The sequence below is a fragment of the Lotus japonicus genome, chromosome 3, assembly GCF_012489685.1.
Source record: "Lotus japonicus ecotype B-129 chromosome 3, LjGifu_v1.2".
Taxonomy (NCBI): domain Eukaryota; kingdom Viridiplantae; phylum Streptophyta; class Magnoliopsida; order Fabales; family Fabaceae; genus Lotus; species Lotus japonicus.
Window position 1 is genome coordinate 16480997 of NC_080043.1, and position 21826 is coordinate 16502822.

General features: G+C 36.5%; 2 protein-coding genes across 2 annotated transcripts; one reads left to right on the forward strand and one right to left on the reverse strand.

Moving 5' to 3' along the window:
• Positions 1 to 1559: 1559 nt before the first annotated feature.
• LOC130748023 (uncharacterized) lies at positions 1560 to 4566 on the reverse strand. Its single transcript, XM_057601109.1, has 5 exons — positions 3792 to 4566; positions 3498 to 3555; positions 3306 to 3389; positions 3081 to 3216; positions 1560 to 2564 (listed from the first exon to the last, which is right to left on the reverse strand). Exons 1-5 carry the CDS (start codon positions 4423 to 4425, stop codon positions 2277 to 2279), a joined length of 1200 nt encoding a protein of 399 aa, XP_057457092.1. The 5' UTR covers positions 4426 to 4566; the 3' UTR covers positions 1560 to 2276.
• Positions 4567 to 20659: 16093 nt separating this feature from the next.
• Positions 20660 to 21700, forward strand: LOC130748295 (17.8 kDa class I heat shock protein-like). Its single transcript, XM_057601478.1, has one exon. It carries the CDS (start codon positions 20900 to 20902, stop codon positions 21416 to 21418), a length of 519 nt encoding a protein of 172 aa, XP_057457461.1. The 5' UTR covers positions 20660 to 20899; the 3' UTR covers positions 21419 to 21700.
• Positions 21701 to 21826: the final 126 nt, after the last annotated feature.

The following is a 21826-nucleotide window of genomic DNA, read 5'->3' on the forward strand; positions in this document are numbered from 1 at the left end:
TAATTTTATAATATATTTTAACATGTACCCTTATGCAAGAGGGACATTAGCCGGGATCAGCTGCAATAAAAGATCATACATTCATTGAAACCAAGGGCTTGTAACTGTCCGATCTTAATCTAATGGCTCTGACTTTTAGAGGTTACTGTACATTTAAAATCAACTGATTTGAACAAAAACCTATTTGAATCAGAGTCATCTGATTAAGATCAAATATGGTCACGGACCCCTAACTTTAATGAATGTAACATCCTCTTACTACAGGAATCTGTGTCTACATTAGGCTTAGTGTGTGTTTGGTTTCAAATCTGGAGAGACCAAACGTGGATCTAGAAATCCAAAAGCAACTATTTCTTGCTTCTGTAAACGTGGATCGGGGCCAAACGTGGATCCTGAATGAGTTTTCCAAACACACATTTAATTTGTTTGACAGCCAAGCTTAAGTGTTTGGATCAATTGAACAATGCAGAAAATCATTTATCTTAATGCTTAAATTTAACTTTATTTTATTAGATAGCATGATAACAATATGGAACGTAACTCTAAACCTCTTAATCACTAGGAATCTGTTATAATCAATGATCCCAAAGTTTGTTTTATATAGTTTAAAGGAAAATCATTATTAGACATTATTCCCGGGTGGATATTTTGGTGTCCCAATATCCATATACCCAACTCTTTGATTATTGTTGTTGGGTGTATCTTAGAGAGACAGCGAGCACAGTCAACTATTTATTTACGTGTATTTACTTAGTTTTGTACAAATGTTCGTTGGCATGGATCATGAAGTTACATTTTTATCTTGCAACTAGAGGAAACTTCCTCAATAATTAAGTGGATTCTTTTGTGTTTTACACAGCTTTTATAATTTTCAACTACCTTAGAGATAAATTGGCCCTTTAAATATTCTTTTGTCTAGGAAGCTGAAGTTATAGGACCAGTCTATTAATTTCTTATCACGCCACCATTAAACTCTCATACATATTCAAGTCCCTCTCTGCATGTGTAACCATGTTAAATGCTGCTACAGTGGTAGCCATGAGTTTCACAAAGTATTTATTGTTTGCTTGGAATTGGAATTAGTACCAATTAATTAGTGGAAAGGAAGAAAGAGAGGAAGACTGTTTCTTTCACAAAGAAAGTGAGTGGGCACATGGGAGAGGATACTTATCTTATCTGGTTAACATTTTGAAAAGTATATATTAGCAATCAAATAGTACAGAAGCACATGACAAATGTATTGAAGGCCACTCAATCAAAAGGAAAAAATGGTAGACATTCATATGGTGGAATTGTGCAAGCATCCAACAGCTGAGTAATGATATATACACACCTCCCTTTTTAAACACTTCATTTCCACCTATTTTTATTTCTATCTCTCTCCTCTTATCATCTATCACATCTCATACTTTCTCTCTCTTACTTTTTCTTTTCTTCCTATCTCTCTCTTCCTTCCACCTCTACACACCTCTAAGGTAACATTATTCTCCAACAGCTACTCAGAATAAAAAAAGAGAATAGAGAATGTAATTGATAGTATAATGTAAGAAGAAAGAGACTGAGAAAGAAAATGAAGTATCTGTTAAGTGCACTGTTTATCATCATTGAAACATTCACACCAACTGTAAAATATATTGGGGGGCATAATATCACCCAAGCCAAAAAGTTAGAGGAATACAGTGAAGATAACAACCCCATAAGAGAGGGGGAAGGTGGTCCTACACTCCCCTCAACAAGTATCCCACACAGGCTGTTAAAAGGAAAGCAAATAATGCAAAGTCTGATGATGGGTCACATGGACTAAAAAGCAAGCTGACACCACACATGCCCTTGCCTCCCAATTGCACATGCTCATGCTGACTGTTCTCTAATACCATATTTTTCTTTTTCTTGAACTATGCAATCAATAGCACACCCAAACTAAAATTAAAATTCTCACAACATCTCACATAACCTTTAACCTTTAGGCCTATCAAATCAAATATTATACACAACGATTAACTCAAAACAGGACTTTAAATTGCGGTATGCAACTACAATTGCGATTGCAAAGTAACGGAATTTGGACTCCCCACATCGGTATCATGACCGTTGCTGCCGCTTCAACTTGCATTTGTCCATAATTTCACAATATAACCGCAATTTAAAAGCTGAAACTAAACTCTATTTAGTTAGCACATTACATATGCTCTTTTGAGCACACATAACTTTTATGTCTTGATGAGCACTTGTGGGTCAACATTATCTTGCTCCTTGTTTATGAGTTGAAATTGGTTCTATGGAGAGGGCTCTATGATACAATGGGGGCGAGCTGCCAAGGTGCATTGCAAGTGCCTGTGGCATGTGATTAAGTGGTCATTGGTGAGGCCAGCTGCCTGCATAAACGAATGAACCACGGTTGGACCAACGAACCTAAACCCTCTCCTAACCATGTCTTTGCTAATGCTTTCTGATTTTGATGTCTTCACTGGGATCTTGTGGCCAAACTTGTATTGAGTTGAGATAGGTTTGTGATTCACAAACCCCCAAATGTACTTGTCAAATGAACCAAAGTCTTTCATAACCTGTAATGCCCCAATTTCCAAAGAAAATATTAGCAAAAGCTTAATGTTTAATGCATGATCTGTTAAAATAAAAAGAAATCATCCCATGATCTGTCCCACCATTGAATTTTTTTTTTTATACTTCAGTTAAAATCAACTCCTAACTAGTGTCTGTTAAACAACAATAACTAAAATAATATGGCTAAAAAAAATTAGCAGATAGATTAGTTAGTTCATGTGGGGCCAGGAATTAAAACTTCTAAACTGTTGGAACATGTTTGTTTGCAACTTTCTTGTCAATGGGTGTATCAAAAGATAAATAATACTTGTAGCTGAAAACAGGTCACCTTTAAATCTTTAATATAATACTCCTTAACTATTCTGTTGTTTCCTATTAGAATATGCACTTAAATCAGCTCAAACTGTGGCTTAGAGAGACATGATTTGAAAAAGAAGACAGATCAAGTAGCAAAGATTAAAAGAATGATGAAAAGGTTATTGATATTTGAATTTTGAGGCACAAAGCTAATTGCTTACCTTTAAAATTTGGTTAGCATTATCAACGACTCCTCGAATTTTGCTGATTTCAATGCCATATTCTGAACTAATAGACATCATTTGCTTATCCGTTAAGTTAGCCACAGTTTCTGCATCAAATTCTGAAAATGCAGTCCTGCACATAATTTAACATTATTAGTTTCTTTGAATAAAAGCATGTGTTTGTGAAATTACATATGCAATTAGCCAATTATGAATATGAACCTGAAATCTTGGCGTTTCTTCAAGGTTGAGGTCCAATCAGATCCAACTTGAGCACCGCTCAAAACTAGAAGTTCAAACAACACCCTGAATGAATTATATAATGTTTATGTCAGTCATCATCATTAGTCTCTCCATATATGTGTTTGGCATCATTTGTGCTTGTGACAGAAAAAGAAGGAAGTGAGGGCTTACTTGTCATCATGAACTGGAACTCCCCATTCTTCATCATGATAAGCTATATAGATTGGATCTATTTATCAAAAAGAGACATATAGATTAACACATTTTTCTTTTCAGATAAACACTTTGCAAATAGGAAAAATAGAAAAATGATTTGTAGACATGCAACACATCCAACAGATACAAGAAGTAAAAAAAAAGTAGTGTATGTTAGATGTATGCAATGTTTGTATATTTAAGTATCATTACTCATTTATCAAAATGGATGTGAATTTGAATTAAAAATTCAAAATATTTAATATTTACCTGAATTGACTGTGATAAAGCTGCATCTCTTCTCCTCCTCATTTGTCTTTGATGCAAGAGTGCTTGAAGGATCAAAAGGAACAACTCTTTCAAACTTTGCAGACTTTGATCTTCCATAATGGGCAATCTTCAATTTCCTCTGTGCCTGCTGCAGTGCCACCTGTTCCCTCCTCACAGCAGCTATGCTTCCTGGGGAGTCAGTGATCAAAGAGGAAGAGTAACTGAAAGATGCCTCTACAGGACCAATACCACAGGACCCTTCCTTAAAACTCTTGGACTTTTTCCTCTCTAAAGTTGGAGTCTTTATTGAGTTTCTTGGTGTCACAACAATCTTTTCAGAACTTGAATTTAGCCCATTATTGTCACTGGCTCTCTTTATAGCAGGAGGCCTAGGGGACTTGGACTTTGGAGAAACTGGAGGTGTCAATAAAGCCTTGTTTGGAAGTGGGAGTGATGGTGGAGAAAGTGATTTTGGTGGTGTCACTTTCTTAATTGAGTTTCTCCTCTCAAGGCTTGGAACACGGTTGCAAGTTGGTTGAAGGACAGGCCTGCCATTGATTCTGGCCACTGGATGTATAATTGTGGTGGTGGTGGCTTCTATGCCTACAGTCACTTTGGCCTTGGAGCTGCACATTTTGTTATCAATGTTCAATGGGAGAAAGTGTGTTTTGGAGGAAAAGTGTAAACAAAATAGAGGAAGGATGGTAATGAATAAGCAACTGTTATGGCAATAGCACAATGATTTGTGATGAGGGACTGAAGGAGGAGAAGGGAGGGGTGTGGGGTTTTATAATGTATAGAAGAAAATTATTATCGACATTCACTTTAACACTTTCTTTCTTATAATCTCTCATTTATTGGTTGAAATTCATGTAGGATCAACTGAAAATATTGATTTCACTTCCAGTTTCGCCCGACCCACATAATTTATAACTGATCGATATAAAAAGTATTGAAAAGAGAGTGTTAAAATGAGTGTTACTAGCATTTTTCGGACAGGAAAGGTGGGGACAGGTGGAGGGGAAGTTGTAACATGGGGAGGTGGGGATCTGCCATACAACCTCTTGTGAAGAGGATTACTTTTTGCAAACTAATCCACGAGGGGTGAATGTGACACACGCTTCTAATCCTGGCCACTTGGCAATGTCTCAAGCTGATGATTGTGATTAGTTCATGTAATATAATGGATTTTGGTATTAAAGTTTTGTAAGCTTTCAATCAGGAGAGAATCAAGGAAGCTTGAAAGAGGTTTCGTTGGTTGGAATATTGTGCTGTTCTGGAATCATCAACCTGGAGAAGTTATATGCGACAATTCACTATAAAACGGAAAGACATTATTTTTTAATTAGTATTGGTATTTCAATTTTTTGGTAAACCGGAAAATATTAGTATTTCAATTTGAAATAAAAAAATTATTATTTATTTATTAATTTACAATATATAATTTCTGAAACACAGAGCATTTGAATGACATGTCAAATACTCCCTAGCATTTTCACTATTTAATTTGTATCCATTTTGGATCAGGAGCGGTTGTTTCCTTCATTCTTCAATCTAGCAAGTCATGTTTGGCTTAACCAAAAAAAAAAAAGCTAGAATATTGGCTCTAGCATTACATTTTCTGGGAATGTATTGAAATTCTACTTTCTGGAATTTCGTGCATAGGTGCTTTACGACTTCCATTGACATGAGTAACCACAGGCTGAAATCACTACATAGAATGATTGATCTCACTCCCAAGTAGGTGTCCATGATAAGTCCTACAATGCGAGCTTCATACTTCACTTGGTTATTCAAAGTTGAGACCTCGAATCTTAATGATTGCTCGATCACTATTTTATGATTATCCCAACTCCTGCTCCACTCTTATGGGAAGAACCGTCGACATGCAACGTCTATTTAGTATCTTCTTCATTTGTGTTTTCCTTAGTCCTTTCCGGGACAAAGTATGTTCTTAATTTGTTTATATTTGATCGCTTATATGATGGATGAGAATAAATGTCATGCTTAATGAGTTAGATTGACCATGTTATCATTCTTCTAGCTAAGCTTGGCTTGTGAAGGATGTGCTTGATAGGTAAATCTGTTTTGAGTATTATGGCCTGAGCTTCAAAATATTGCCTCAACCTCCTCATTGTCATCACCAAAGTGAAAGCTACTCTTTTCAACCTCTGATATCTCATCTCTAGGCCTCGAATTTTTTTCTAACAAATTACGTTAGATAAATTAACTCTTTCTTTTTGAGACATAGTGCTTACTTTGCAAAATTAATTTCTTTCCCCATGTTGTTATAGAGAGTAACTCGTTAGAAGCAATTTGCTTGTTGTCCTCTCATTAGGACTCAGATCACCCGTATATAGACGTTCTTTGTCAGATGAGTCACTGAGCTACCTTTCACGATTGCGGCTTTGTCCTTTCCGTTTGGGACCCATATCTTCACCTCTCTTTTCGGCAGATGCCAGCGTTATCTTATGATAGATGCTGAGGCGGGCCTGTCCTCCCCCTAGCCGTTTGAGCTTGATGCTTAGTTTTTCTTCGGGGCTTAGCCCCTCCATGTAACAAAAAATAATTGACGGAGGCGGAAATTTGAGACTAGGGGGCAAGAACAAAGAATATGACATGCATACAATAATTTCTACAACTTACATACATATGTATGACATGTAAACAAAATTGAGAAGTTAGTGGAGCATGTCACCACCATGTCCCCCTCCCTCCGCTCCTCCATAGGGTATACAAATTTGTTTTATGTTTCATTTATAAATAGATTAACCCGTCTTGATTTTTAAAAAGTGGATATATTTGTAGAGTTTTATATGTCCTACTTTTTGGATATTAGCTGTGTCACAGGGTGTTCATGTCTTGCGTGTCCGTGTCAGAATAGGTGTTTTATAAGTGTAAGTATAAATATTAAAAGTTAACGAATACTATTTTATCAACACCTAATATAATTCATAAGTAATATAATTTTTTAAGTGCTATATGTTTTTAGTCCCTGTAAAATGGGGGTGAATTGAATTTGGACTCTTTAAAAAATTTCATAGCTTTTAGTCCCAAATTATTGAAATAGGTAAAAGTAGTCCCAGTCGCACGTCTTGTGACAGTTTTTGTGCATTATCGAGATTTTTAACCGTCACAAATTATTTATTCTTGGTTTTAGTAGTGGTTTAAACCGCCACAAAATGAATCAATTGATTAATTTCACTTATTACTAATGTTGGGGACTAGAAGTTATTGTTATTTTAGAGGGACCAAATTCAATTCACCCCTATTTTATAGGGATTAACAAATATATTTAACCTTTTAAAAAAAATTAAGACTTAACAAAATATGTACTATGGCATCGAATTGCACCACCATATAATTCAGATTTTATAATGGAAAGCATATGATTCCGCTGCTCCTACATTATCTATACTTTGCTTGCTCCAGTGACCTTTGCTGCTCACAGTAGTGTTCATGAGGTTTATGTAGAACCTTTGCTTCCAAGTATACCACTTCATCATTCTATATGGAAAATAAAACAAGAGAGAGATTTACAGAACAGAATGAACCTGGCAGAGTTGTTTTTTTTTTTGTATATCTAAACTCTGCATCGAGCTTTGAGTTTTTAACAAGTAGCTAGGGGTAAAAGAAAAGAAGAAAACAAAAAACAAATCCCAGAAATCAGGGCTAGCTGCATTATAAAAACAGGAAAAGAATCACTCGCCCACAAGATCGACACAGTAGTTCTTTTCTTTTCCTCAATTATTATCTGAGAGGTGTGGGTGTAAATAGTTATAGCTGAAGCCGAAGAAAGTAATAATAATTACTTCTGCCTTGTTTGGTATTGTTGAGAATTCAAGTACGTGGTTGGAGTACCACATTAGTTAAGTATGGGTGAGGAGAAAATTTTATAAGAGATGTGACTCATAAACCTAATGCCTTAAAGTTTTGGATTAAGATGTGGCGTTGATATCTCAAGGTGTCTTGCTCCTCAACCCATCAGCTCCCTTGTCTCCCTCATCAAGTGATATCGGAGCTGATGGTTCGTGGGACCATGGTAACGACTCTTTGTATCGAAAGTCTCCTGACGGCGTGGTCAGTGTGGAGTATCTTATTGCACATGGTTGGACCATGGTGCGAACGACGATACAAGGGTGGATAAGTTTTCGCAGAGGGTGCCCATGATAATGTGGAGATGACTCACACTTGATAGGGAGATTGTTGATAATTCAGATGCAGAGTTGGAGTCCCACATTGGTTAAGTATGAGTGAGGAGAAGACTTTATAAGAGATGTGACCTATAAACCTAATGCCTTAAGATTTTGGTTAAGATGTAGTGTCGATATCTTTTAGTGTCTTGCTCATCGACCCATGAGTTGCAATGTCTCTCCCAACATGTATAGATAGAAAAGCAAAGGCAAACAAATAAAACACACATGTGTGATAATTAAAGGTGGTCTATATGCATGTTTTTTTTAGGGGGGGGAGTGGAATGAAGGGATTTGCAGGGTGAAGGGCCAGAGTTCGAATCCTGGCGAAAGAACTAATTTACTAACAATTAACAACTAACATTGGCCTAAAAAAAATGATAATGGATTTCATGGAATATTGGTGTGGAAAGCGTTGGGAGGTGAAATCAGAAGAGCGGTAGGTGCAACCGTGCAAGATATCATGTAATTTGAAGCAATAGAGACAATATCAATGTTTTTTTTGGTTAATGGTCAAATCAGTCCCTGAGTTTGTAAGCGAGTTTGATTTTAGTCCATCCGAGGAAAAATGACGTTTAGTGGCAGCAGTGGCGGATCCAGGACCCCGGGGTCAGGGGTTTCAAATTTTTCATCAAGTCAAACAAGTAATACATACAGAGATATTCTTTCACGGGAAAAAACAACAAGTAGTACAAAGGATTCAAGTACTAAAAGAACCACAATGAATCCGTTTTCCCTTCAAACTGAAAAAAAGACATGATCGTGGAGTCCCATCTTGAGAAAGCAATGCTCAAACAGAGGAAAATTCTCTGTGCAGCGCAGATCCAAAGCATCTAAAGGGGCATCTCTAGAGATACTCAACAAATAAGAGGCTACATTTTTACCAATTTTCTCAAATAAGAGGCTTCAGAGGATAGGGCATTTAAAACTCATACCCTTTTAAATGATAGAATAAATTTTGTTTCATAAAGATAGGTGAGGCACAATGATACAAGCATTATACAGAAAACTAGAACATAGTAAAGAAGTTTGAACCTGTAAAAGAAAAAACCAAAGTTCTTCGCAGCAATTACCAAAGCAGACTCATCAGGTGATGCAGCTTGATAGCATATCTTCTCAGGGGACTCATCCCCCTGGGGAAGCACAATATGGCATATAGCAAGGCATTTGAAGAATTCCTGCATAGCCATTAACTCCAAATGTTACATTGTGTTATGTAACAAACTAAACCATAACATAATATTATACCTACAGAATTCAACGTATAAGCATATTACAAGAAAGAAGCTCAACTGCTTAACTAAAATAGGTAAGCAAGCAAAAGACAAACAACGATTACACAAAATGAATCAACTTCTCTTCCAATAACAGAATTCTAAACCCCCTTCTAGGCAGTGGCAACTGTAATTAAAATGTGGCTGCAAATGAACATAGAGCCTGATTATGACAAAGCAAGCAGTCCTGTGCTTATTCCTTGTTTTAACAATTAAACAAAAGAAGATCAAAAGATTGTTCAGACACATAAAATTCCAGAATAGAGATCTAACAAAAATGAACAATAGAAATATGAATGATAAACTTGGTCTAGTACCTTACACTCCCAATCCCAAATTTTGGTTTCCCATAGTAGAATTTCAAAATTTCTTTGCAAATAACATAACTTTACTAAAATCCCATTAGCCTCATAAACTGAGAACATCTAAAACCCTATGACTATAGCAAAAATACACAAATATATACTACAAAATACAAAGTGAGAATCAAGCTAAGGTGATGGGTAGAAGGGAATCAATTTAGGGTTAGGGAAATCAAGCTTGAGAAGAGAAAGGAAATCAATTTAGGGTTAGGGAAATCAGTCATACCTAGGGTAGAGCCGCAGAGCCTCTGCTGAACTTGTGGTCGGTGGCCGGTGGTGGTGGTGCGCTGTGCGAGAGGGTGAGGGCGTGGTGACTGGTGACGGGTGAGCGTGAATCGTGAGTGAGAGGTTGAGAGCGTGACTGCGTGACTGTGAGTGTGAGAGAGAGAGAGTAAGTGGGGTCTGGGTGCAAATATAAAATCTCAGGGGGTTCAAAAAAAAACATTACATGGCTGTGGGTCCGCCCTTGAGTGACAGTCATTTTTACAATTATTGGCGGTTTTTTGACCGCCACTAAACGTCATTTTTCATTAGAGGGACTAAAATCAAACTCACTTGCAAACTCAGGGACTAATTTAACCATTAACCCCTTTTTTATAAGCAAGTTAGTCTCAATGTAAATGCATGTAAATTTTCCTCTCGAGTCGATAGAAGACGAATGATCAATCTTCAACATGGTTCATATGCTTGAGCCAACTCATGATTGGAATTAATTATTATATAGCTTGATGGAAAGATTAGGAATTTTGACACACGTTGCAATCTTCTAAACAACATTTTTCGTTCCCCAGAAAGAAAGTCATCCACCACTGAACAATCAAGTAGTGCATCGCCATCATCCAAGGTGTTTCATATAGTGCATGTTTGTAATCCCATACATCAGAAAAATGCACTAAGAAATGATTCTTAGGCATGTCCACAATCTAAATCTTCCCATAATCTGCCCAGAGTTTTGTGGGACTGGTCTCAACCAAACGTCATGAGATATTCAACGCTAGTAGTTTTACTACCAAGGTTTGCTTCCATGATTTGCGCCAGCCCTCAAACTCCTCCATTGTCATTGGGATTTATGGGCAAGGATCAATTCTCTTTCTTCCTCCATTCTATACTAGTGGTTCTCCACTTGGTTTTCGTCTTCATCTTAAAAGAAAACTCAATCACCTTTGTCGTACAGTTATTGAGCTTGTCTCTGTAAGAAAATGTTTCTATTGCACCTCAACCATCACATTTGCCTCCATCTCTATATCTAGTTATCTACTCTCCATATAACCTGGGCTGGGACGGTCCTGGTCCTGTAGGACCCGCCTAGACCTAGTGAGTGGGACGATCAAGCAAAGGCTAGGCGAGACGAGGCAAGGCATGATCAGGAAGTGGCGCTCTAACACCAGATACATATAGTTAGGAGGGCGACCTAACCATGGGCTGAGGCACGCCCTATAGACATCGACTTAGGATATTTATTGTGTAAGGACTATTGTGCCGAAGATTTATGAGGCCCACTATAGTCCAAATAGTTTAGAGTTTCGGGCCATCCTCCATTATAAAAGGGAGGTCGTTATTGTACAAAAGATCTTTCTTCTCCATTTATGACATGGAGGCTTTATTCTCTAGCCTATTTCCTTCTTTATGCTTTGCTAATGTTTCCTTTTAATTACCTTATCTTGGTCACACCTAGGTCAAGAACATTACCTCAGATTTAAACCTTTGTCATGCTCCTCGCCTGGGGATCATCCTTCTTGGGGACGATACCCTCAAAGCCCTAACAAAGTTTTTTTTCCATCCCCAAGCCAAGTTTAAGTTGATACGTTTGGCCGACGAATGAGACATAGCATGTGATTATAAACGACCTCTAAACTCAATAATTGTTGGTTAATAATGACTGCCAAGATAAATATGTCAAAATAAGGTGTCCGGATATGCCACGACAATTTGTAACAAGCATTCTGCAATCCTTTGTTTCCTGCTAACCTTGTTTTGCTTTCTTAGGATAAAATTAAAGGCACATGATTCTCATTTCCCAGAGGCTTCCATTTGAATTATTTTGTTCTGGTATTGAACCATGACAACTTATTTCTTTATTTATTTTATCTGTAAAGTCTTTAAACAAGTATATATAAGGATTAAGGATTGTTCTTTTATTGTCTTGATTGATGACCATGGCACGTGATGATAATTTCCCGGAGGCATCCCGTTTTGAATTATTTCATTATATTAATTATTAGCTATTATCACATTTATTAGTTTTTATTTTAGATTAAAATTACATAAATTTATTTTGCAACTCAATGGACCAATATAATTTTTTATAAATAAAATATATAAATTTCAACTAACTTATTGAGTTCATATAAGCCCTTAACGTTTTGGATGTTGTGTATTATTATTGTGCACAGATTGATATTAGTCGTGAGGAATGAGAGATGAATGCCCTTAAAATCTTAAATGATCAAATGCAGGCTATTTGGGGCTGGCATTGTTGGATTAGCAACATGAAGAGCTGGATTGGGTGGTGATCAGGGATATTTAGTTGTCTTGCTCAAAACAAAAAGTGTAACATTATTTTGTTTTTCATCGGGGGTTTTCATTTCATCATCCAATATAAATATAATAGCAAATATAGAAAGTACACTTCCCTCACTACTAGAAAAAGGACTTTTCACATCAGCGTTTTCACATCGGTTGATAAATTACCTGATGTAAAAGCTAACGCGGTGGCAATATTGAAATTATATTGAACTTTTATGAGAGTTTTCACATCGGTTGAGAATATGTCTGATGTGAAAAGTAATTAGTAAACATTTTTTACAACGGTTGTTAGAATAAGCGATGTGAAAGCTAAATGCGGTGGCATTTTTGAAATTTTAATGAAATACTTTTCACATCGGTTATAATATAACCATTGGGAAAAGTCCATCTTTTCTTTAGTTTTCACATCGGTTATAATATAACCGATGTGAAAAGTCTCTCTTTTCTTTAGTTTTCACATCGGTTATAATATAACCGTTGGGAAAAGTCTCTCTTTTCTTTAGTTTTTACACAGGATACAAAGGATTAGAAAACGTTGAAAGCTTTCTTCCTCTTTCGCCGTTGAAAACCTAAGTCGCCCACGCTCTTGCTCCTCTTTCGTCGTTGCTCGCCGTCGCTCGCCATTGCTCGCCGTCGCTCGTGCGTTGTGCAGCTCCTGTTTCGCCGTTGCTCACCATTCACCTCACTCTCATTCTCTCTCGGTCTCCAATTCCCTTGCTCCACTTCCGCCGTCGCTCGTGCAGCTCTGTGCTCCACTTTGATTCCTTGCGTTAAGGTGCGTTGCTTCCTTGTTCTTTGTTTCTTTGAAGGTTCATGGATTGGAGCATATTGTTTGATATGGGTTTTGATTATAGCCATGTGGGTTTAGTGGTTTTTAGGTCAATTGCTATGCAAGTGAAAGGCCAACAAATGACTAAAAACTAACTTCCTACCTCACATAACTAACGCCAACAAATTGAAACTATTAATCTGGTAATACCCCACAAGCTGGAAAGTATATGGTAAGTATATGGAAAGAAGAGAAAAGGGATGGGAGTTTAAGGGTTTAGGAGCAAGTCTGTCAATTGAGCATGAATAAAGATAGGTAGTAATATTAGTAAGTGAAAAAGACCAACTTGTAAATAGATAGGCAGTAAGTGAAAAATGCCAACTTGTAAACAAACAACATGATAATCAATTTCGATATGCTCTGTGAGTTCATGAAAACTTGGATTGAAAATGATGTGGCAAGCAGATTGGCTATTACAATCAGTACAATTATTTGTACCTTAACTTTGTACGTACAATTATTTTCCCATGTGTCTTTCTTTATCGAGCTGCACATGCATGAGAGCACAGTCATTTTGATAAACTATTTAGGACATTCTTTTAGATTTTGAATTATTTTTTAATAATTGATGAAAAAGTTTATCATATAAAATTGAAAGAATTAATTTGTATAGGAGTAATATTCTAAAAGTTAATTAGTTTATATAAAAGAATGATTTTTAATTTGTTGGAATGATCATGAAAAAAAATTACTATTGATGTATTAACTTTTCTCTTTGTTATTATTAGCTAGCTTTTATCAGCTTCTCAACTGGGAGGATTGTTCCCATGCAATACCTCTTTATCTTATATTAAATAATTTCTTTTGCTGTAAAAAAAAACTATCAAGATACATATATGTGTTTTATGATCCCATTATCAAAATAATTTTTTATGCTTCGGGATTTATTTTAAATAAAATTACTTCTCAAATTACTTCTTCCGTCCCTTATTATAAGACCTCTTATTGTTTTACAAAGATCTCTTAAGGGATCTTATAATAAGGGACAATGTAACCCCCTTTGTTGGGGGGGAGAAGACAGGGGAGCCCATGAGCCGAGGAGCAAGACACCAAGAGATATTGACACCACATCTTAACCCAAAATCTTAAGACATTAGGTTTGTGGGTCAATCTCCTTATAAACTGTCCCTCTTACCCTGACTTCTCCGATGTGAGACTTGACTCTCTAACACTTGATTCCAACAATCTCTCCCTCAAGTGTGAGTCCATCAACCACATCACCCATGCGGAAGCTATTCATCTTGTACCGTCGTTCACTGCCAACGAAACCTGCCGCCTAGCCACACTGCTAGGAAGACTTTCGACACAAGGAGCCGTTACATGGTCCCACGAACCATCGACTCTGATACCACTTGTTGGGGGATACATGGGAGCCCATGAGCCGAGGAGCAAGACACCAAGAGATATCGACACCACATCTTAACCCAAAACCTTAATCTATTAGGTTTGTGGGTCAATCTATCTCCTTATAAACTCTCCCTCTTATCCTGACTTCTCGGATGTGAGACTTGACTCTAACACTTGATTCCAACACCCTTATTGTCAGATAATAAGAAGTCTTATAATAAGGGAAAGAGAGTAGTTTTTATTCAATTCAAACTTATATTGCATATGTTAATATCTACTCAAATACGCCAATTTAAATAATTGCTTAATTGGAAGTCTACTCTCTTCTGTTTAATTCAATCTAACTCCACTTTAATAGTTATAGTAAGAACTTAATTTGAAGTTTCCTATATTTCGTGTATTTCAACTCTTGTTTATAATCCTTTTATTTATACTCTTTTGTGTTTTCTTAGTTTTATGTTAACTAGAAAACAGGGCAGGGAGGGCGCAGGTTTTTCTCTTCCCATACCATTTCAGCTTCTGTTTAGACGGAAGAGCATGGTAGGTTCAAGGTAGGAATAAAAATATGTTACCCAACTACTCTATATCTCATCGCACCAAACTCGCGCGAAACCCAAGTACACATTGACTTTTCTTCTCTTTGGAAAATAGTTTTCATTTTTTTTTTCTATTAAATATGACTCATAGGCAATATCGAGTGGGTAAGGGGCGGAGCCACTGAGCGGTTTAGAGTATTATTATAATTTGGATCATTAGTATCCTTATATATGTTTGTAACTCTGAAATTTTAATTATAGTATTCAGAACGATTCAATAAATGGAACTATAACTACTATATAGTCGCAAATGTAGGCAATTTGGTTGAACTGAGTGACTGAAACTTTTATGTGTTTCTCTCTACTCTGATCTGTATTCACGTTACTGATATAACATTTTCAATCTTATTATATTTTTAATTAAAACATGTAGAAAAATATTTTAATCCAAAACAATATTTATAAAAAAAAATAAGTCTAGAAGTACATTAAAATATAAGAGAATTAATAATTAAATCAATTTTTTAGCAAAATATATGAGTTAAAAATTATTATTTACTAACTATTATAATTATAATTTTGTAATTATTACATCGGGGCAAACTTCGAGTCGGGTTCGGGCAAGTATTCCCCCTCCCCGCTGCTTTGGGATCATATTTTAAAAAATGCTTAAATTAGCTTTTGGTCCCTGAGATAGTAAAGGAAATCAAATTGGGTCACTAGAAATTTTTTCTTTGAAATGTAATCTATGAAATATTTTTTTAATCAAATTAAGTCCTTTTATTCAATTTTAACTGATCAACTGTCCAATGGCGAGTGTAGTCAGCAGATGGTGTCCACATGGATTTTTCCGCATCAATTTTCATCCTTAAAAAGTTTTAAATCATATTTTCAGTCTCTCCTTCTCATCACTACAATCTAGAGTTAATGAGTACCAACAAAGTAAATTATAAATATATCATTAATATATATTTGGGTATCGTGTTGGTTCGGATGGATTTTTTACAAATCTGATATCCCATGCGAACGTGCTTGAATTCTAATAAAATTAAACCATTCAATTCAATCTATTTGCTCAATCCAACCTGCATTTTCGTTATTAGATCAGTTTGAGTTGGACGCGTTTATCGGATTTGCCCAATCATCCCAATTTGAGAGTCATTTCTACTTTCTCATTAATTTTAAGCTTACTTTCTCTTTGATGGAATATCAACTTTGTATTATTTATACTTTATAGACTTGCATGTTTAATTATTTATTCGAGATTACACATGATAAATACCAAATTAAATGCTCAATATTACTATTTTCTTGGTTTAGATGCTCAATAACATTTGCACCAAAGAAAGTGACCATAGAGATATATGGATAACAAGTTAATTGGATTAGAAGATGTCCCCTTAGGACCATTATTTGTGAGATGCTTGTTTCATTGTTTGTCCTCAATGGTACAATTAGGACCGGAACTTATTTCTAGTTTGCAAGATAGGGTCACATGTATGCCTTTCGTCTCATCCTCATTGTCTATTTGTCTGGATGGTGAGATCAAAGCTTAATTGAAACGTATTATAAAAAAAAAAGCTTAATTGAAACATACAATTACTCAAAAACAAAAACAAAAAACTCATTCAATATAAAGCAGTTTTGTAAAGATTCCATTTAAAGTATGAATGGAGTGAAGAGAAGAAAGAAAAAAAAAATCTAATGAGTGAAAATTGATATTAAAAGAGGAGATATGTTCTAAGAAAAATGGAAGAGAGATAAATAGTAAGTGAAATAATGAAGTGAAAGTTTAAATGAACCATAATTCTTCAATACATGGTGTTAACCAACACCGCTAATTACCTTCTATTCACTTATTTCTTATATGCATGTTTGTTACCCTTTTTTCATGTTAAAGCATGCATAAGCACAAGGGACTTCATTTTTAGTGTACGCTAGATAATGTTTTATGTTCATTAATGTTTTATGTTCAATTCAATACTACATAATTTTTTAGACAAGCAGAAACAAATGCAATTTCGTTGCAGTTGGCCATTTTCTTAACTAGCATAATTAAGCTTGTTGGGCACCAAAAGGGTTCAATTTAAATGACTCGGTCTTCATTAGGTTTGTTGTTTTAATTTGTTATTTGCACAAGATAACTATTTCCCATCAATAAGCTTTGAGCATGTTAGGAGGAAAGCCAACAATGTTGCTCGCATCTTAACTTCCATTGTTTGTAATTTCCCATCACAATTATGGTGGGATGACTTTCCATCCTGTATTATCCTGTATTGATAAACGTATGATGCTCTTTTTGCACTCTTCTCTTTCATATATTAATATGTTGAGAAACTTAAAAAAATTAATATATTGAGAACTTTACTTAAAAAAAATTGAAGTTTTTTCAAGGTTTTTTTTATCGGCAAATGTTAGTGTTTAGTTGTTAGTAATTACAAATATTCCTCCTTAAGGTTAGAACCTTGGACCTCTATCTCTAACACCTATTTCTACCCTTAGTTCAACCAAGTGAACTATACCCCTCCCACCCGAAGTTTTTTTAAGGTAACTTCGAAGTTTGTTAGGAGATCCTTCTCTAATCCTAAAATTTTAATTACGGAGAAAAACATAAGTTAAGTTTTTTCCTTTCTATGTTTTAGAACTAATATTTTGGACTTTGCAGTTAAAGCATATGTGTAGGAAAACGGGAGTGGCCCACTATGGACATACATGGGCCGCCCAATTTTATAACTTTTTTTAATAGGCTTAAATACTCTGGGGGTCCCTGAAATTGTACCCCGTATGAAAATAAGTCCCTGAATTTTTTTTTTCCGATTCCGGGTCCCTAGAAAAATTTGTTTGATCAAAATAAGTCCCTGAGCGTGTATACGTCGGAGAAGACGGTGGTTGCCTCCTCATTGTTTCCACAAACCATGAAATAACATGTTTAAAACACTCCTAGACCTTCATATATCTGATCTGGGCGAAGAAATCGCAAGAAACAAAGCTAAAACGAAGAAACCGAGAAGCTCCATAAATTCCGGCGAGAAGAAATCAACTTGCAACTGACCTTTTCTCTTCAACTGTGACGACCCAGCCCACGAGACCACCACCACTGAGTTCCTGAGGACGAGACGAAGCCGGCCCAACACCCCGGTCGCAGCGCCGCCATGACCGCCGTCGTCAACCACCGTCTTCTCCGGCGTATACACGCTCAGGGACTTATTTTGATCAAACAAATTTTTCTAGGGACCGGGAATCGGAAAAAAAAAATTCAGGGACTTATTTTCATACGGGGTACAATTTCAAGGGCCTTTGGAGCTATTAAGCCTTTTTAATATTATATTTGTTTGGATTTGTATTAGAAAGCAAAAAGTATTATCTATCATCATGAAAGATCTGATCGTCCCCTAGGATTAACTTAAGTGGTAAGAGTTAGAGAACGTAAAAATTGGAAGGAATGAAGGGTGAAGGGGTCATGATTCAAATCCTAGTGAATGAACTAATTGACTAACATTATTCACATTCTGAAACTCAAGCATATAATCTAGGATACGTATCTAAAAAATGTTTCGATAAACATGAGATAACTTCATCGTCTGACCCTTATAAACTGCACGACTAACACTTTTTGGTTTATATTCATTTGGATCCACACCACTTATTAGATGGAATGATTAATAGTACAAACAACACCCCATAAAATGAGTATAATCCCCTCAATTATACATAGAAAAACCTAAAAAAAAGCAATTTAGGAAGAGCTAAATTGCTACCCGATGATCCATTAGGCAAAAGACCTTGGAATTAGATTGCTTAGGTGCACTCAAAGATAGAACTTTAGAAATCTAGCACCTAAGAAACACCTCCTTTGTAGAAAATTGCAGGATAAACATCAAGCAAGAACCACAAGGACATATGCCCAACTAGAAAGGGTATTCGTCGGGGACCTAGATGCGGTGAAAAAACAGCCACATAACCCCAAAAAAAGAGCTCATCTCGCCATCGGAGGGGCATCAACACATGCTATCTACCAGAAAGCGAAAGCATAAAAACAAACCCAAAGTATAGGGCACGTGCACGCTCTAGTTTGGCTGGACTAGCATACCAAACAACGAGATCAAAGAGAAGCTACAACCACCTAAACCCAAAAGCCAATATCTGCCGCCAATGACCCCAAATGCACACCGCCGACCCAAATCTGCCATTGTTGACCCCTGAGTAGCACTCAACAAGCACAAAAACCATGACAAGCGCACCGGCTGCACCGCACCTTCTGCCATTACTCCACCCACCAACAACTCACAAAGAGAACAGGGCGGAGCGCTAGATCTGTCGCCGACATCAGAGTTGCAAGAGGATGGAGGATAAGAACAACGATAAAGGCACTAGAACTAGATATGAAAAGATAGTAGAATAAAGGCTTAATTGCACCTTTGGTCCCCCAACTATACCCTTCCTGCGAAAATCGTCCTCAAACTTTAAAATTAGCAAAAAACGACCCTAAAGTTTACACCCGGTTGCAAAATTGGTTTTCCGTTAGATTCCGTCTAAAAACTAACAGAATATTCTGTTAAAAATGTATTAAAAAATAAATAAAAAATAAAATTGAGAAAATAATAGTATTTTAATTGAAATCCAGAAATACCCAGAATATTACATCAATTCATGAGAGCATTTGAGATTCAAATGATCACAACCTGAAATTTTAATCCAAAAAAAAATTGTTCAGATTAAAAGGAAACCAAATCCAGGAAAAACAAATCCTGAAAAACTGAAGAGGTGAGTTTTATCGTTTCTTGTTTGTTATCCCTTTCCACCTCAACCTGCATTTTCTCTCAGCTTCTTCAATCGAAACCAAAATTCACCATCACATCCAAGCAATTGAAGCAGAAGATCAATTGACCCCCTTCAAATCTAGTACTCAAACCATAAACAACCATAAAACCCAGAACTTGAAAATGCAAGTGTGTTGGTGTTCCAAAATCGGTGGGTTTTCTGGGTTCTGGGGGTGAACAAAGGGGGACTTTTATGAGTTTTAAAGAGGAAGGAGTCGTGGACGGAGGAATATATGAAATGAGAGAGACACAGAATCAACAGAGACCAGATCTGAAGAAGAAAGGTGGTGGCTTGAATCTGCCTCCTTCACCATCACCCGCCACCGTCGCCGAACCATTGACCGAATCAGCAACCTCAACTTCGTCTGCAAAGCTATGGGTATCTTCGTTCACCTTTTTCTCCATCTCTGCCACCTTTCATCGCTTCTGTTGTCGCTTCTGCCACCTACGCTCTTTTGAAACACCAAATGGAAGTTGCTGCTGCTCCTTTTAGTTTTTTTCTCCAATAGAATTTTGAATCAAAATAGAAGAATTGAGGATGATGTGGGAAGAAAATGACAGGGATGAAAATGAAGAAGAAGATGTTTGAAGAAGATGAATAATGAATGAAGGTTGTTGGGTTTCACTTTTTTAATTTTTAATTCATTTTTTAACCCAGAATCCGTTAAGTTTTGGATGGTTTTGGACGGCAGACCAGTTTTGCAACCGGGTGTAAACTTCAGGGTCGTTTTTTGCTAATTTTGAAGTTTAAGGACGATTTTCGCAGGAAGGGTATAGTTGGGGGACCAAAAGTGCAATTAAGCCTAGAATAAAATAACGTTCTTGGCACTAACAACGTTCAATGGTGCATCACCGGTGTTTCCAGGAAAAATAAAATAAAAGAATCACACAAGTTTTTATGTTGATATAATCATATAATCACTAGTCTTTGCACTAAATAAACGTTGTTATTTCTTCCAATTTTTCTAGTAACACCTAGACATTTCTCCAACATTATCAAGTGGCGCACTCATCTCACCCTGAAAAATGTGACATTCCTTCATCTCGAAAAAGTCGCATGATCTCAAATCCAGAATTTTCAAGAAGCTACAACCTCACCCTTTTCTCACACACCCGCAAAGCTTATATATACAGAGATTTGCACGCACCAAATTGCCGAGAAAAATAAAACAAACACAAAGACAACCAAGCATTCAACTGAGTCTCTGAAAACAAACCAAAATGTCTCTGTTTCAGTCCCTGTTGTTGAACCAGAGCGACCCTTTTGATCACTTCCGAGCACTTCTCAGTGAAAATCCACACTCATCGTTGCATGAAGGGAACACCCAAATGGATTGGAAGGAGACCAGCGATGCCCACATCTTCCAAATCGATCTTCCGGGGCTTACCAAAGAGGATGTGAAGCTTGAAGTACGTGAAAGCAGAGTACTCTGCATCAGAGCAGAGAAGAAAGAAGAGCAAGAAGAAGAAGAAAAAGAAGAGAAGAAGAGGCTCACATGGCATTGCAGGGAGAGAGGAGGGAATGGTGTGTTCTTGAGGGAGTTCAGATTGCCTGAGAATGCAAAGGTTGGTGATGTCAAGGCCGAAATGCGTGATGGGGTGTTGACCATAACAGTGCCTAAGGATCATGAGACCAAGAAGAAGCACAAGCATCACAAGAAGGAGGTTCAAATTTCTGGGGAGGATGGTGAAGGCGTTTCCCCAAAAGGAATTGGGCGTTTCGTTTGCTGCAAAGCTTAGAACTTTCAAGTCCTATCATACAAACACAAGTATACAGTTTTGTGAAGAATCTAATTGTTTTGGTTTGCAGTTGTTTTGGGAAAATGTTTGGAGAGAAAATAAGAGAATAGAAATATGATAAGTGAGAGATTGAGAGAAAAAAATATGTGTATGTATTGTTGTTTATAGATTATAACTGATTGTTTTGTACTTTGTGTGTAAATTTTACAGTCTGTAATTTTGTTTTTATCTGTCATACTAGATTGTAAATTTGAAATTCTACAAGGCTCAGTAGTTCTTGTATCTTTCCTGTGGTTTATCATGAGATATGAACAATGGTAATCATAAAAAAGAGGTTTGGGTTGGGTGACATAGCAATTCAAAGCTGAAAGAATGCAAAAATTGTGCCGTTTTTTTTTGGTTTGGAAA